A 16723-nucleotide genomic window follows, 5' to 3' on the forward strand; every position below is an offset into this window, starting at 1 on the left:
CAACAGCAACGTGGAAAGCAACATTATATATACTATAAAGATGAGGTGGCAACTGCCTCTCATAGCTGCATTTTGCCAGAGGCTTGCAGAATTTACTATCAATAACTACAGTTCTTTTTATTCCTAACAATGACATATATGACTTAATAGCTGTACATAACAACACTAAATGTGAACTAACCTGCAATGCAGGCAGTAGTACCACACTGGTAAATGTACTTGTCTCAACTTAATCCCATTAGGTTAAATGCATTTGTAATTACATGACACAAAGACCCCTATCGCATGTTCAGGTGAACCGAAATAAATATTGTAAAATCAACAAAAGCTTTCCTTGATTTAATACTGTACTAACGGCTATATGCTACCACACAACTGTCGAGTATTCTCTATTAAATACACAGAAGCTGTTGGTAAACAAGTGAATGCAATAAATTAGTAACTGCTGCACTAGCTACCGTAAGTAGCACTTTCTTTTGTGACAAGTGAAATTGCACTAACTCATTTTACATATGCATTCTCACAATAAGATCCCTGTCATCAAGTGCAAACAGCAGTACAAAGTCAAGAAGCTTGTTATTGTGAGCGGAAGTGTGGATAGATAGCGAGACCACAGGGAGAAAGGAAGTCCGCAGATACTTCCGTCGGTGCAATTGTTTCTAGTCGGCTAAGAAATGTTCAATTCAGAGGCATGAACTCAGCTGTTCGTTTCCAGTGTACTGCAGCCTGTACGAATATGGCATTACTGGCACAAACTAGTGGAATTACTACTATAGCTTGGCCTCGCATTAAACCACTAAATTTACTTTGTGGCATCCCTTATATGCCTCGCATGTGGATGCAAAATTTTCTGAAATTTTGAATCACCTGAAAAAAAATTTTTCAGACAATTTTAGATAGACTAGGTTCCATACTACGCACTACAAAATTTTGTAGCAGGGAAATTCTGTATGCTATACAGGTAAAGAATATGAACTGGCAATATATTTTATTTGCCTAACTAGAAATACAAGACTAAATGGATTTGCTACAATCAACATGACATCAAACTAGTTTTCTACAAACACAGCAGAAATGTTTCGAAACACAAAACAAAAACATGTAAATCAAACTTATCAGCTGTACGGTTCCGGCGGCACTTTCTGGTTCCCTTCCTACGCGAAATTTTGTTTTAATTTTACATTGTTACTTTTGGGGGCTGAAAAAAAAAAAGACTAAAGATGTGTCAAGGCTTCATCACTTCAAAAACTACTCTGTGGGCTTTATGCCAGGTGGAATATTTAAGAATCAAGAAGACAGGCTTCACTGTGGATTCTCACTTTCCGATCAATTTAAACAAGCAGTTCTTACAGCAAAATTTTCATTGGCTCTTCTCCAGGGTTTGGTATTTGTCATCATTTCCTTGGCAAATATACTTGCAATATATAGACAACGTGGGCCACTGGGAGCGCGCTGGCTCTCTTGCAGAGTAGACAAATTGTACCACTGGGTATATGCAGTTTCCTCGCAGGATATATTCGTGGAAACAGTGTATGACAACTCGGGTCACTGGGCAGGTGCCCGAGTAGACAACATGCTACTAGCTGCCATCTAGCCTAGTAGGCAACTTCGTTCACTGGCTATGGAACCTTCTATGTATTTAAATATGCATCATACTTTCCTTCATCATACTTTTGAAAGAATGCGAAATCGCACAGAAAGTGCCATGCTATTAGTCGCGTGGCCCTTTTCCCTATTTTGCAGGCTTTCTTTAACACTTGCAAAAACTTTTATAGCACGTATTGAGCAACAACAGAAAGATGGATCGTGAATTTTTATGATGGCCTACATTATGATGGCCTACAATCTTCCGAGTGGCAATTTTGTCAATTATAATATTTGAGAAGATAATTATTAATGACTAATTATTTAATTAGACAAAATACAAATATACTCTAACTTGCTCCAAGCAAAAGGAAACATTACCTTGGTTCTGTCAAGCTACGTGGCACTCTCACATTTTAAGATTTTGGCACAAGTTATGTGGGACACCCTGTATATATACATGCATAAATTACAATTTGATGGTTTATTTCAAACATGGTTCCCCCCAGTACGCAAGCCCTACTCTCTAACCATTACGCAATGGAGGTAAGGCTAAAAATGAACAAACACACTCAAGGATTTCTCGCATGCAAGCCAGCCCTTGGGGTGCAATAGGCCACGTCAATCAGCAAGAGTTTACTTCTAGAAAGTGAGGGCATGCGTCTTCTAGCTGACACTGCGAATAAATTATGGGATGCATTCATTGCCTAAATTTGCTGCATGTCTCTCATCGTACTGTGGCGAGTTCCTACAAGGTCGAGCCTGTCGTGTCTTGGGATTCAACGAGTTTTGATGCCGAATAAAACTTTCGATTGCTCTGCAAGGTACATCATGGTGATTGAGGTATGTGCTCAGTGAAATCTACAGTGCATCTCTTGTCATAATGAGTCATTACGTCATGCTGGCTCATGAAAGCTTTGTGTATACAGATTCAAACAGTGCATGGTATCTGCATAATAGTTTTCATCTAGCTTCTTCTGCAGTGAACAGGCAGCCTGAGCTCGTGAATTGCAGAAGATGCAATGAATGGTTTTATTAAATCTATTAAACTTTATATTACTAAATTATTAAATATTTTAACTGCCACTGGTGGCAACAAGTACTTGAGTAATAGAGCTTTGAAAAGTGATGTGTATGTCCATTCTTGTGCACCGTCTACCAGCGTGGTGCGTTACCTTCCAGTATGATACAGCGTTTTCCAATAATAAATTTGCCATTTGGCAAGTCAGCTGACACAAGAACGGAGTAATTGAGGTATCGCTAGAAAATGCATTTGTCGTGCAGCACATTATATAGGCTGACAGTGACGCTGAAATTTGCCAAGCTTCCAGATCAACCGTCAGCACAGACCCTGTCCTCCATGGTGGCTCAGCCCCAAAGCAAGCAGCAGTCATGTGAAATCTGCCCCACAAGTGCACGCAACCTGTTTGTTGGTGACAGCTGCCAGAGTTGGTTCTAGGCCTGCCAAACTCTCTTATCAGTCAACAAGCACGAGACAGTCCATCTTTCATAGAGGTAAACAGATGTAGACTAGGCGTTTCCGCTAAGGGAGGGCAGCCTGCCAACTCAACAGCTTCAGACAATGGCTGCAGTAACCGTGCTCTTTAGGTGCTCCACATAGCTCACCATTACATGTGTGTTGGGCAAGATGCTATAGAGACGGTCAAGTGAAAATTTTCCATGATGGGAGCAGCTTATGGTCAAATGATCTGTGTGCGACATTCAATGCAAATGTTTTTTTTTTCTTTCAACAGAAATAAAACTGCAATGCCTGGTAGCACTGTACTGATCAGATGTCCCCCTGACTGCTTATAACTTTGGGACACCCTATCGTGCTACTAGTTTTGTACTTGCTCAAATGTACATTCCAGTAACAAATTTGAAATGGCATTCTAGAAGGGTCTACAGAATCATGTATTTCCATTCATCTCCCAACATGAGTAAACCATCAGCCTTAAGATCTATTTCGAGTAATCCGCAGGTTCCACCAATAATATGCAACTTTGTTAATATAGTAGTAAGCAAACTATTCCACAGCAGAAGCATCAAGACTGTGTGCGGCATTCTATGCACTGTTATTTTTTTATGATGGGAGCAGCATATGGTCAAAGCGCTCTGTGTGCGTCATTGTATGCAAACTTTTTTTCTTCTGTTCATCAGAAATAGAACTACAATGCCTGGCAGCCCTGCACCAGCAAATTTGACACGTTTTTTCTGTAGCAATTTTTCAAGACACAAATTTTACAACTGTGATATCAGTTATGCCCAAGGCCAGAACTTCCCACGAAATTATTCTGGACAATCCATCTAATAGCACCTAGACTTTGGAAAAGACAGTAGTTGGTAGGATTACTAAATCAATCAATGAATAAACAATATGACATGAAACTATGCTCCAGAACAAAAATGTGAATGAATAGAACAATCCACTTCTGCACTACAGACATACAGAATACACACATGAAATGAGTAATGTACAGGAAAAATCTGCAGTGTAGAATGCTCAGAACATCACACTGTAAAGCAGTATATTTTTTCAATGTGCACGGGGGCTGTCTTTTCTGTGTCACTCACAGTGCCCCACTTTATGCATTTTACAATTTGTAGGCAAATTTTTGTGTGTGAACTAAAACGCACCTGTACTATACTGCTAAATGAAAAGAAATATCACCATCTGTAAAGCATGTGTCACATGAAAATCTTGTATTACTTCATGACATGCGATCTGCCAGAATAATCTAGCTCCCATACCTTTCTTTATAAGCTGCTGACCTCACCTTGGGACCATAACCCAGATCTGAAAGCTCAAATCTTTTGAGGTAAACTAATGCAAACAACTGAGGTGGGCAAAGCTTTTATCTAACATTAAGCACTCTCAGGCTGAAGCACTTTTGCAGAATACTGAAATATGATGCACTATTTTTCCCATGCACAGACTATCACTATCAAGTGATTTTTATACAGCACAAATGTAGCAGCATTTTAGGTATGCTGAGTTACCTACTTTTTGTGTGGTCCCAATTTTAACTACTTTTGTTGATGGTCTGTGAATTTGCAAAAACAAAATTGCTTCTTCAAACAACCCACAGAGCTATCTTGTGAAATTTAATGTCGATGAGGTTAGAGAATTAATTTGACTAACAAGAAATCAACAATCGAGAACTCTTGCATCTGGCTTGCCTAAGTACCTGTTGGCCCTATTGTAATTTTCCCGAGATGCGATTCCTGCCATTATTGCTAGCATACAGATATTCCCAGCACATGGGAGCTAGCCTAATAATATGGTCATAAAAGAATAACCCTCAGCTGCGTATAAAATGTAGGAAGTTCACGCTTCATGGTCAGTACAATGTAAAACTATTCCAATCTATTTTAATTGCAAATCTGCCATTAGCTCTCCATGATAAGTCTGAATGGTTCAGGTCCAGCCCATATGGGCGGGTGCCACGCCCATATGGGTAGAGCCCGAGCCATTTTGACATATCACGGACTAATGGCAGATTTGGAAAAACAGATGGGAATAAATTTTAGTTATACCAGCCCAGTATTATTCCGACACCTTCTAATGCCTACGCATGTGCACACATAAAAGGTAAAGACTTTTTAACAAGCACTAGACTTTATTTAAAGCCGCAGCTGCTACTGTTAGTTCCTCCTGTCTTTGCAGCATTTCTTGCAGCAATCATCATTATCACTATCATTGGAGCCTGCTATCATGTTTCCCCGAGAGAAACCATAAAAAAAAAAAAAAAAAAAAAACATTTCCCCAGCCAAGACTTGATCCCTGATCTATGATGAATGAGCTGTCATGAAGGATGAAGCGATAATGAAGTCATCATCGTCATTACCATTACCGTTGGGCCACCTATTGATGTTTTGGGCGGCGCTCATAGATTTCCTTTAGGGAGTGTCTACAATTCTTTCTTTTATTGTTTTTTTGACGCAATGCACATAAACCTCCCGAATGACAACTTCGGCAGCTGTTTGCAGACTGCTACACTGCCTTTGAGTTTGCCCACAGAACAGCCATTGTGGCTATTTCTAGCTCTTCTGTTTGACAGCAGTCTGACAAAGGAACAGAAAAACACCCTGGAACACTGTAGTCAAACAAAAAATTGGGAAACAACACTAAGTAGGTGTAGCCAAGCACAAGTCTTTCGAGTAACTTTTGAGCAACACTGTTAAGCGCGATTTGAATGCCCAGGTGCACCAATATCATTTGTATCAGCCAGGGCAAGGTTTTTATCAAGGCTCCGCCAATAAATTCACAATGCCTCAATTGTTCAGAGTTCTATTTGGTCAGTTCTATTTTATCACCGCATCTGCCTCAAAAGACCAGCCCAGAAAGTTTAGCAAATATAGATACAACAGGTCGAATATGATAGAAAAGAAATATGATGTGTTCTTCCCTGACAAATTTCTAAAAGAAATGCTGACATAAAATTTTCTACCTTTAGTTTCTTTTTGTAGATCATGTTGCGGCATAGCAGATGACCAAGCGAGTCTAAGTAAGTGCCAGAATGTCGCAATGTTCTGCTCCCACATGCTTTTATGATGTCAACACTAACCCTTCCTGGGAAACTAAACAAACTGGTTTGTAGAAAAGTTATAGTATATCTTCAAGTACTAACATTTAAGGCACTCCGAGGCTTGCCCCAGTATTTCTACTAGGGTTTTAAAATCTAGGGCCTGCATTTAGAAAAAAGAAAGAAAATGAAAAGTCGAAAATGACATCAGTACTCCTTTAAAGGATTGGAAGCTGTGACAGGCTGTTCACTGCCCAAAATGATGTCCAAGATCGTAGTGATGCCATGGCATCTTTTCAACATCAATTTAAATGTCCGGCATTTTTGTCAGCTTGGTCATAAAGAACAATGTTTGGCTACACCATCATAAGCACAAAAAAAAAAAAACACACATTGGCTTTGATGTGACCTCTAGGCATTAATGACTAGCATTGACATTCTTTAAGTAAACTAGACTAGGATTTCTATAAGTTTCTAGCAGTAGCTTTATGCTACGTCTGCAAGGGGAAGGCATCCATATGCGTGTAGAAGCAGCTATAGAGGGATGACAGTATGGCTGTCCACTTTCCAGACAGAAGGCTCTGCTTTTTATAAATCAGCACAGCTCAATGTTAGGCAAAGGAAAATGATTATCTGTTTTTACAAACTGGTCTCATTTTGTTGGTTTCTCTCATCAGATTTTCCCACGAGTGGTTTCACAGAAGAAAAATTATTTTCCCGTGCTCTGCACTGTGCTTTCATTGTTTCACTGTTACAACCAAGCATGTGTATGATTTTTCTTTTTTAATAGGTTTTTAAAAGATAGAAGAAGAATTCGTATATATTATCCAAGCCGCATGCAGCTCCCTAAATGACTCGTGTATGAAATAATCAGCTTGAAGATTTAACATAGTTCAAGGTGCCAAGAAATGACAGGCTCATGCAAATGACAACCTCGCATTTATTCTCCCCAGCAGGCACACAGAAACGTACGAGGAACAGAGCTATGAATGCATCAAATGTAACTGCTACATAGATCTCAAAAGGTACCTCTAATAAGTTGTTTAAAAAAATAAAAGCCTGCCTTTTCTTTACTCAATCAGAATGCTGCCTTTACGGCCATAAAACCACAGTGCTAGACAACCTAATAAAAGTCAAGAGTTTAGGGGGAACCTATCTTACACTTAATTCATCCATGTGTACACCATCTGCCGCTCTGACACTTGCTTTTAGCAAGAAACTTCCACTCTAGTCTCCATGATGGAGAACCGATAACTGAGGCAGTGGCAAGAGCAAACTATGTCTGCAAACAACATAGATTAAGACTGGCATCAAAGGAAAGCAGCACGCTGCGTCTAGTCTCTCACTGATATGTTATCATATATGCACACATCTGTGCGACAGAACTTTTTGCCTGGATGCTCCAACAATCATCACTGACCCGGTGCTATTTTTTGGTTAGAATCACAACCACTATCCCTGGCACTACTATTAAATGGTAGGCAAGCAAAGGACCAATTCTTCATACCGTCTGTCATGGCAAGGGAAGCTATGCGTTCTCAGGCACATAAATATGGAACTTTATTGGAAATAAGAGTCACTTTATGAACAAGTCATTTCCAGACTTTCCTACCAACGTCATTATGCTGCGCCACGAGCTACTATTTCCTTATGGCGGGAAAAAAAGCCAACCACTCCACAAGGAAATGATGCAGGCACAATCACGAGTAAAATAGCAACACTGAGGCAAGTTGAGGAAATATTTTTAGTGACGAGCTTGTGGCCAGTTGAGTTGATAAAAAGTAGGGCCATACCAAATTGTCGTGCTTTTAAATATGAATACTGCCGGTTTAGCCCGATTATGAAACGTACGAGCCTAAACTTCACACACAAGTCGGGCGGAAACGAGTTCGGAAGGTGAGCAACTTCGCGTACGAGTACATTTATTTCGCAACACACTTTTGTACCGTTAGCGGGCCACTATTTATCGGCCAGATACGGATAAATGGAGTGCAGATTAAATACACGCGGCAATACTGCTTATCGGCTGTCAAAAAAAGAGGGCGCCCGCATTTCTTAACCGGAAGTCCACACCTAATTGCCGGCACCACCGACCGACAAACATCGTTTATCCGCCCTGTCGAAAACGTATTCTGCTCCAGTCATCGCTTCATTCACACGTTCAATTTGTTTATTCTACTGACTCCGCACTTCGGTAAGTTCTAAGCGGCACGCGGGTACTCGTGAACTATCACTGCAGCATATATAAAGCGGCACCCGATCTAAATACAAATTAAAGCAATAAAGCAGCTATGCCGTGTTAAGACTCGCAGCGTCTGTGTACAGCACGTCGGGAACATTCGTTTTAGAAGCTGGCCGGCCCCTTCAGCCGTTCTTAACAAAATACAAACGAAACGAGTTCGCAGCCAAAATAATCGTCAAAAATGTCGTACTTGAATAGCTGGCGGAAACGCCCACTTGTACACCACTGCTATTCACGGGGCTGCTTCGACATTCCGAAACACCGAGCATAGCCTCCTATGCACCGAGAAAAGGCGACTCGCGGTGGCACTGCTGTCGGCAACTACACAGGAAAACGCTCCCGGCAGATTAATTCAGCCTTCAGTCATAGCTTCAGTCTGTATGCTTGCGAGTGTATCCCAACAGAAAAAATCGACGCTACATCCAAAAACAGGTCAGAACCAATACACCGAATACACTCTGAACGCATGGAAATCAACCCGATAATGCTTGCCAGTAGACCTAAAATATTTTAAACATGCGCTACGGATGGTTTCTTCTTAAAGAAAATGATACACTGGACACTAGCAGTACGAAACATATCCGGAATATAGGCGGAATAGCCACGAGAAGGCGGTCCCGTGGAAAAAAGCTTGCTTGCTTACCATTGAAAACATCAACAGCCTCGATGTGCCACAGTCGGGACGCCGAACGAAGCAGTGAATGGCTATCGGAGAACTTCATTCTACCGCCGCGTCACTGATAATGCACGCTGGTTTCCCGTACCACTGGCTGTAGGCTTATCCATCGTGGCTGCCTTCTGCGCGACGATAGCGGACCCTGTCCAAACCGGTAACACTAAGCCAGCCGCGTTGGATTGCAACGACACCCAACTTGAGAAACCTAACGCAACCACTTGGCGACAAGGCGCACTCCTCGGCGTATTTTTTGGTTTCACAACGGTATGGACTCTAGGAAAAACACTGCGTACGCATCCAACATGGCGTCGCCCTAACGACGCCGCAGCGCGTCGTTAAGTGCGTACTTGCGCAACAAAAGGCCAACCGCGACCTTGGAAGCTAACAACTACGCAGACCACGCATTAGTAACCTCGCCGTTCATAAACGTGCAACACAAGGTCAAGCCGTGGTCACGGAACACGCTGCAGAGCATATCGAAGGTTTGGCTCTTTTGGTGCCATCGAGGACAAACGGTAGTTGGCGCAGCCGGCGGCATGGAAGTCAGAGCAGCAAGCGCGCATATATGACTGGCACCGCAACAGCCGCAACAAAAAACCCCATTGCCAGGACGGTTCTAAAGCTCACCTCAAGCATACGGTGTATTCACTTTTGTCCCAGCCTGGTGATGGATTTCACAAGTAGTATACGTAATATTCGAATTCCTACACGGCCACTGCAGCCATTTCTGTAAAGTGAGAGAAGGAAGGCGGGCGAAGGAAAGCAGGGGAAGAGCGCTTGAGAAGGTGCTTGCGTGGCTCCCTCCAAAAGCGGAACGCCCGTTTCCTGCGGCCGTCGAGCGGCAGGGCTTTGGCTGGGGGCGGTAGGTGCTCGCGCTACTACTTGCTCGCGATACTACTTGAGCAATAAAGGGGCGCGTGCCATCCGGTAGTTCGCGACTACAAAGTTGCGTTGCACACATGCTGGGCTGTGCAAATAAACCAGAGTGCAAGGGGCCGCTCGTTCGCCACCTTTCCATAGAATAATACGTTTTCTCGTAGCATCCGGTGCGACTTCTTTATGTGGATATTTCATTTAAGCCGCGTAGACACAGAAGACAGCACCACAGCGCGAGATCTTGCACTTGATAGCTCCTCTGCGTGGAGGAACAAACGCCGCATCTCAGCTCTCTAGCTACCTTGTCGCACCGTTTATAAAGCTTTTTTCTATAAACGATGCCTTGTCGGGCAGCATCAGGTGCTACCGGCACGTACGCACAATGCACCTCGCTGCTGTCAGAGGAAGTTAAAAGTTATTTTTCACGCAGCTTCTTTGCCACTCTATTTCTCCACTACCTTAAAAAAAATTTTTTTCTGCAAATTTGGTTTGTCTTGGCTTCGTAATTGATCTAGTTTTGGATTTCGGAATCCAAAAGGCCAGCGAGAGCCAACGCAGGCCGTTAGCCGTTACTAGAGCGGCTGATCGTGCATCGAAAGTGGAAGCCTCTGCTGTGGTGTAATGTAATGCGTTATGACGCTTCTGCGTTAGTTAAGGAGGTGGTGTGTAGCGCGTACCGGCGGGACCCCGAAATCGGATGCATAAGCAGCCGGACGAAAGCCGGCAACTAGCAGCGCGGACCATCGACGACACGCGATCGCAACTCACTGTCGGTGGTGCGGCGGCGTTCCGTCACCGCCTCCTCCAAGATGCAGTGTCCGCTGGCTCCGCGGCTAGCAGAAAGCGCTCTTCCAACGCTGTGACCCTGCCCTGGGATGCATGGCCGTGCCCAGAATGAACTGCAAACCGATCGTCACGTGTAAGCATCCTCAAGTTCCGCGCTCGCGAGCGCGGACGTGCTCTTGTACCGAAGCTCAGTACCGCGGGCCGCGGTTGCTCCAAGACGGAAACCGGTTTCATAACGGTTCGCGGACTCATATGGTCAGCCGGTGGCAGCTGGAACGCGCATGTCTGCTAAAGTGAGGCGATAAAATGAGCCATATAGACCGATATGATCTGTTCCGTGAGCCACCGCGACTCGCATAACCGTCCTCCGATTATTGTCTTCCGTCACAATGCCGCGGTGGTAGGTCGACCAGCTGGGCATGCGGAAATGCGGAGTTTGTCCCGCCGACCATCTCTTGTAGCAAGACAGTAAATGGAACAGTGCTAAGAAACATTCGTGAAGCGTTTTCTGCCATATCAGGAATACCAGTGTGTGTGTCGTTAACTCTGCAGGTCTTAGTTCTCTGTGAACAGTGTGCTTGTGAAGGGCCAGACTCCTATAGCACACTGTTCCCACTTTGGAAAACATTTTCTTGCTCATCCTTCACTTGATAGGTGTGGGCCAGGATAGCCTCTATTCTAATTGCATGATTAACCTTCCTTCCTCACTGGCCTGTTTTGTTGTGTAGGCAGGCTAGGGGACAAAAAAAAAAAAAAAAAAAAAAAAACATCCAGATACTCAAGGACACAGATCAGGTGCTTATTTCCTGTGGCTTGTAATGACCAGCGTTTCCTATTGCACATCAGTTCTCAGGTCGACACATTTTCGTTCATGAAATTATTATGCCATACTAGTGACTTCGATAAATGTAAGTGAATGTTGCATCATCTTTTAATCAGTTAGCGAGTAACACTGTGTGAGTTAACTGCTCTTTATGTAGTTGATGCACCATGCAGAAGAGGCACCAACTAATATGGGCGAACAAAAACGTGATGGGTTGAGTTCCTGGACCTGACACCATTCGCTTATCTCCTTCTTTGGTGCTGGATGGTGTCGTGGCCCCTCTTTAAAACCAATTCAATCTGATAGACATGTGGACTTCACTAATGCTAGCCTTAGAACTGTCAACCTCAGATACACTTGCTCTATTGAAGACCATCAGACACAAGTTCACAATGAACTGAGGCACAGTGTAAATCACCTAGTTGTAAATAATTGTTTTTGTTAAATGATGTTTTAATACATTTAAATTTTTTGTCTTAATTTCATTGGATGTTAAATGTGTCGCTAGAAGCACAGATTAAGTTCATTTTAATATGAGGCAAGCTGAAGTGAAATGAAATCGTGAAAGAGTAAACTATGCCATGTGTTAGTCTTTCCACATGGTTTTCGTGTGCAACTGAAGCTGCAAAGCAGCCATTTGGCCGAAAATTCAACACCACAGCTTCAGTTGTGCATGAAAGATATTATGCTGGTTCTCATTGTCCTATTCGCATTATCTTCCAGCCTGCCTTTACATTTCCATATTTCTCATATGAGAACTTTGGCACCTAATCCGGTTAGGATGCCAGTTTTTAAAATAAATTTGACATTTTGTGTCAATTTCGTATGTGTGTTGTTAGAAAATTTACTGGAAGTAACTTTCCTGCTGCTGTGGTTAAAGATTCTGAAATAGAGCTTAAAGTTAAATTTATAACTCTGAGAATGTGTGCAGCCAACATACTGCTGTCATGAACATCATTTTGCTGTGCAACTCTTAATTTAATGCATGCTCGACAAGGAACATCAGTCACTTGAAATGTCCAGGGTTTTCTTATCAATGGAATCTAATGTTCTAAAGCAGCACCAGGCTGTGAGTGATGCCATAGTGGAAGGTCCCAGATAATGTTTGACTACCAGTGGTTCACTAATATGCACCTAAATATTAAATGCACGACCATTCTTACACTTCACTTGTGCCGGGATACAGCTGATAATTGGACCCTCTGCTACCTATTGCTCAGCAACAAAACCATTGCTCCTGAGCTATCGCTGCAGGTCAAACGTCTTTTGAAGCTGAGTAGTGTCGGGTAATGTTCATGCACAGTGTTAGAGGACGTTTAACTCGCGTGCTGAATCAGGCTGAACAGGTAGGTTACTCATTTTTGGTACTGTGAATTCTCCATGTTTTTACCGAGCAAGAAGGATAAAAGTTGAGCCACAGCAATGGTAGTGCAGGACAGCATGTAAGCAGCAGACTACCATGTAATAGCTCTCTGGACATGGTTTGCCTAATGAGTGCATATGCATAGCTCTTCATGGGCTCAGGCTTAACCTCAGTGCCCTTACCCAACCCAGAATAAGGCACAAGTTCTTGTACCACTCAGACTCCCTTTGCCTGAAGCTTAGGGCCAGGTCCAGACCAAGGCACCTTCAAACTGGACAGGCTGGTCACATGCAAAAAACCTGTTTTTGTTGCAATTGTTTGTGGCAAACTACAGCAGTTGTTCAGTGTGAGTGACACCGTGGGTTTTACTTTGCTTAGTCTGGAGCTTTAGGAACCGTGGTCCCAGAGTTAGCAGGCGTAGTCGACCCTGTGGACAAAAGAGCTCGATTCGGTGCACATGCAGTGCTACTAACACTATTCTCAGGATATGCCATGTTCCCTTTACCATGTGCAAGCTGTTTTTGTGTGTTATTCGTAAACCTTTCCCTTGTGTAGAGCCAACTATAACTGTTACTGGAAATCTTGTGTTGCACCAAAACCATTCAGCGATATCATTCTCTGGCACCACGTATTCCATCTCCTATTTGTACTATAATTTCTTATGCTAGAAAAAAAAAAATGACTGTCAGTTTTCAAATTGAATTTTTCCAAATTTCTGAATAAACTTAAATTTCTTCTTTAATAATCAACTGGTAATCAGGCAAAGCTTATTTGCTGCAATGGCACTGCTTCTGGAATCTAATTGTGGCATCACAAACCATGTTTTACTCTCATTTCTCAGAAGTGCAAACAAGCAGTTCAACTTGATTAGTGATCTCTTGAGGGATTCAGGTGGAACTGTGATTCAGGTGGAAAAGATGCAGTAGGTGACATTCAGCTGACTGCCACATTCACAATGTGATGCATATTAGCAAGGCAGTGACCTGAGTAGTTAAAAAGCACTTGTGTGCAGCAATGTGTAGTGTCCACACAAGACAGTGCTTAACTTTGGTCAAACAACAAATGTCGACCACTGTTAAAAACATGGTCTCCATCTGCCTTTGTGCCTCTGTCTTGAGCACCCAGTGAAGGTAAAATAAGAGCGACTGAGGTCTATGGAACAAAGGAAACAAGGAACTGTTAGCTGAAGGTCGTCTTAAGCAAATGAGTGGGATTCTAACAGGATTTAAAAAAAAAAAAGAAAAAAAACTCATCGACATGGATATTGTGCACAAGTACTCCTAGGATAACCAGAAATCCTCATTAATGTCATTGCATCACAGCTTTCATATATAATTACCTCAAATAATGCCATTAAGGTGACTCACTTAACTCAGATTAAATTTACATGTGTCTTTCTGGAAGGTGCATTTAGCAGTCACCAGGTTAAGATCAACAACATTGTTATGTTATTCACAATCATATTAAGAAACAAGATGTTTGATATTTAATAGACTTTCTGTGAAAAAGTCAACAGAAATCTACAGCTGAAAAGCTCTTGTTTGCAAGGGAATAAAACTTTTTTTTTTTCTGTAGTTTTGGGTCTCTGGCTTAAACTTATGTAGTTCATAGTGCCCCTATATTGTTTTCTTTCTTTTTTTCTTGCTTCATGATTATGCTCTAGGACACCAACTTGTTACTGTTGTGCCCGTGTTATTTCCTCTTTCTCCCGACGTGCTCTTTTCTCATCCTGTTTGTCCATCTGAACACAATATGAGATAAAAAGGCATCTCGAAACAGCTGCTGTACAGTACCGGCCTTGTCTGCTTCGCCATGCATCGAGCGCAGTTGTTTTTTGCAGCTGCACATTTGCACCTCGTGCCCTCTGACTGCTTGAGTCCAGGTTGTCAACTATGCTTCTCTAGAAAAAATTGTATGACAACTGTGGGGAGGTCGTTTGGCGAGCTATTTCAGTGGAAGTCCGACTCAGCTTAACCTGCTGTGCTGGCTCACATGGCTTTAACATTACGCTGCTGGGCACGTGGTCACAGGTTCGATTCTCGGCCATGGCAGCTGCATTCTAACATAGCTGGAATGCAAAAATGCTCGTATGCTTATTTAGATTTAGATGCGCACCGAAGAACCCCAGGTGGTCAAAATTAATCCGGAGTCCTCCAGGGCAGTGTCCTTTATAACTCACTGTGCATTTTATTTATTTATTTATTTATTTGTTTGTTTGTTTGTTTATTGAGTTTCCATGTATACATTTGAAGGAGGCAGAGAAAGAAGCCTGGAAACAGCTTGATAGACCCCTACCCCCCCCCCCCCCCCGCCCCTAAATTCAAGGCATACATATAGAAAAACGTAATAAAAATGTGCATAAAGAATTGCCAATATAGTAACTAGCACTTCAGCAAAAATTGTTTAAAATATCTATTGCACAAGTCGCACATTTAACGAAGCAACAGCGGTCATACATGACAATAATCCACCAACACATACAAGTACATTGGAGAAAAACAGTGGCTGCTCACAGGCCAAAGGAAGTAAAAGAAAATAAAGACAACCACTCACTAGAAAGTGGTGTGCAAAAGTAACTAACCAATTCATCTATCAAAATGGTTTGTTTTTAAACAATTCATTTCTAAAAGAAACAAAACAAATAAAAATGCAATGTAGCACTATAGCTACAGAGACAGTTGATGAAGCTCGTTTGTTTCAAGCATTAATAAATCAGTACCTTGACTAATGTAGTTGTTGAGCAATGAGAGATAATAAATTATTGTTTGAATCGCAAAGTTAGTTCTCTGTACAGACACCTTCCAACATTCAGGATTACCTCTCTGATATCCCATAGATTCCTTAAGTTGTAGTCCACTCAGTTTTGCCAGAAATTGATTTTGACATATGCATTCTTTAATTAAGCATTTACATAGCTGATAATTATATATATTTGGGGTGCAGAGTGCACTAAGTTTTTTGTGCAGAGGCTCTGCTGATGATTCAAATGGAGATCTAGTACTAAATTGTAAGGCCCTGTTTTTTTAGTGGATGTTGTTTTTTAAATTTTGCTGAGTGTTGTTGTCCCCCACACAAGTACACAATAAGTTAGATAATGATTAAACACTGCAGTGTAGTAGCATTGCAAGTTATTGGGGTTAAAGATGCCAATTAGTTTTGGTGCTGTATGACCAACATGGCCGTCCAAGGAAATATTTTCTCTAAATAAAACACCCAACGCTTTGAATTTACTTACAGTGGGATGTTGAACGCCACAATACGGGGTGTAAAAACCCTCAATTAAATAAATTAATCGATTCAGCTCAATTTGCTCGCTGTGCTGCCGCAAGTCCCATTCCCTTCAACAAACCACTTCTTCAGAGTGATCTCGACCAGATCCTGACTTTCATTCTGAAAGATCACATGTGAAGCCTATTTGGTTTCATTGGCAATTGAAACTGCAGGTCAAAAATTTTACTGTCTACTCTTTGAACTGTGCATCGGAACTGTTGTGTCATGCTGCATGCATCCAGCTGTATAATGATGCTTAAGATTTTTTTTATTGCTGTTCACTGTGGTAGCTCCATGACTACGGCGTTGTGCTATTGAGCTCGAGTTTGAGGGCTTGATTTTAGTCGGGGGGGAGAAGGGGGCCAAAACACAATAACGCCGACGTATACAGATGTATAGTGCTCACAGAATGAAATGCGACGGAGAGCATTTAGTGAAACCCTGCATATGTGCAAAGTGCTCGAGACTACCATGTCATGTCGCTAGGAATCTGGTCACCAAATGTGATGCAGACTCCGATCTAAGTGTGTGCACCAAGATTATGTCGATGTGACATAAACTGCAGCCAGTGGAAATG

The 16723-nt window shown here is 42.2% G+C and overlaps 2 protein-coding genes across 5 annotated transcripts in view; one reads left to right on the forward strand and one right to left on the reverse strand.

Annotated features, from left to right (window-relative positions):
* The window catches only part of LOC126522402 (putative inhibitor of apoptosis), a 59128-nt gene extending 49294 nt beyond the window's left edge, over nucleotides 1-9834 (reverse strand). Inside the window, exon 1 of one of the 2 annotated variants that reach the window (XM_050171150.3) lies at nucleotides 9656-9834. In XM_050171150.3, the coding sequence (XP_050027107.1) occupies nucleotides 9656-9664 (9 nt within the window). In that variant the 5' untranslated portion in view covers nucleotides 9665-9834. Of the gene's footprint in view, nucleotides 1-8995; nucleotides 9630-9655 lie in introns of those variants that run through there. The other variant, XM_050171149.3, reaches the window with a different exon arrangement.
* Nucleotides 9835-10485: 651 nt separating this feature from the next.
* The window catches only part of SIDL (SIDL trafficking protein particle complex subunit 10), a 103215-nt gene continuing 96977 nt past the window's right edge, over nucleotides 10486-16723 (forward strand). For 2 of the 3 annotated variants that reach the window (XM_055066404.2, XM_055066405.2), the window contains exons 1-2: nucleotides 10486-10823; nucleotides 13114-13222. In XM_055066404.2, the coding sequence (XP_054922379.1) occupies nucleotides 13165-13222 (58 nt within the window). In that variant the 5' untranslated portion in view covers nucleotides 10486-10823; nucleotides 13114-13164. The remainder of the gene's footprint in view (nucleotides 10824-13113; nucleotides 13223-16723) is intronic. The other variant, XM_050171137.3, reaches the window with a different exon arrangement.

The sequence above is a fragment of the Dermacentor andersoni genome, chromosome 6 (assembly GCF_023375885.2).
Source record: "Dermacentor andersoni chromosome 6, qqDerAnde1_hic_scaffold, whole genome shotgun sequence".
NCBI lineage: Eukaryota > Metazoa > Arthropoda > Arachnida > Ixodida > Ixodidae > Dermacentor > Dermacentor andersoni.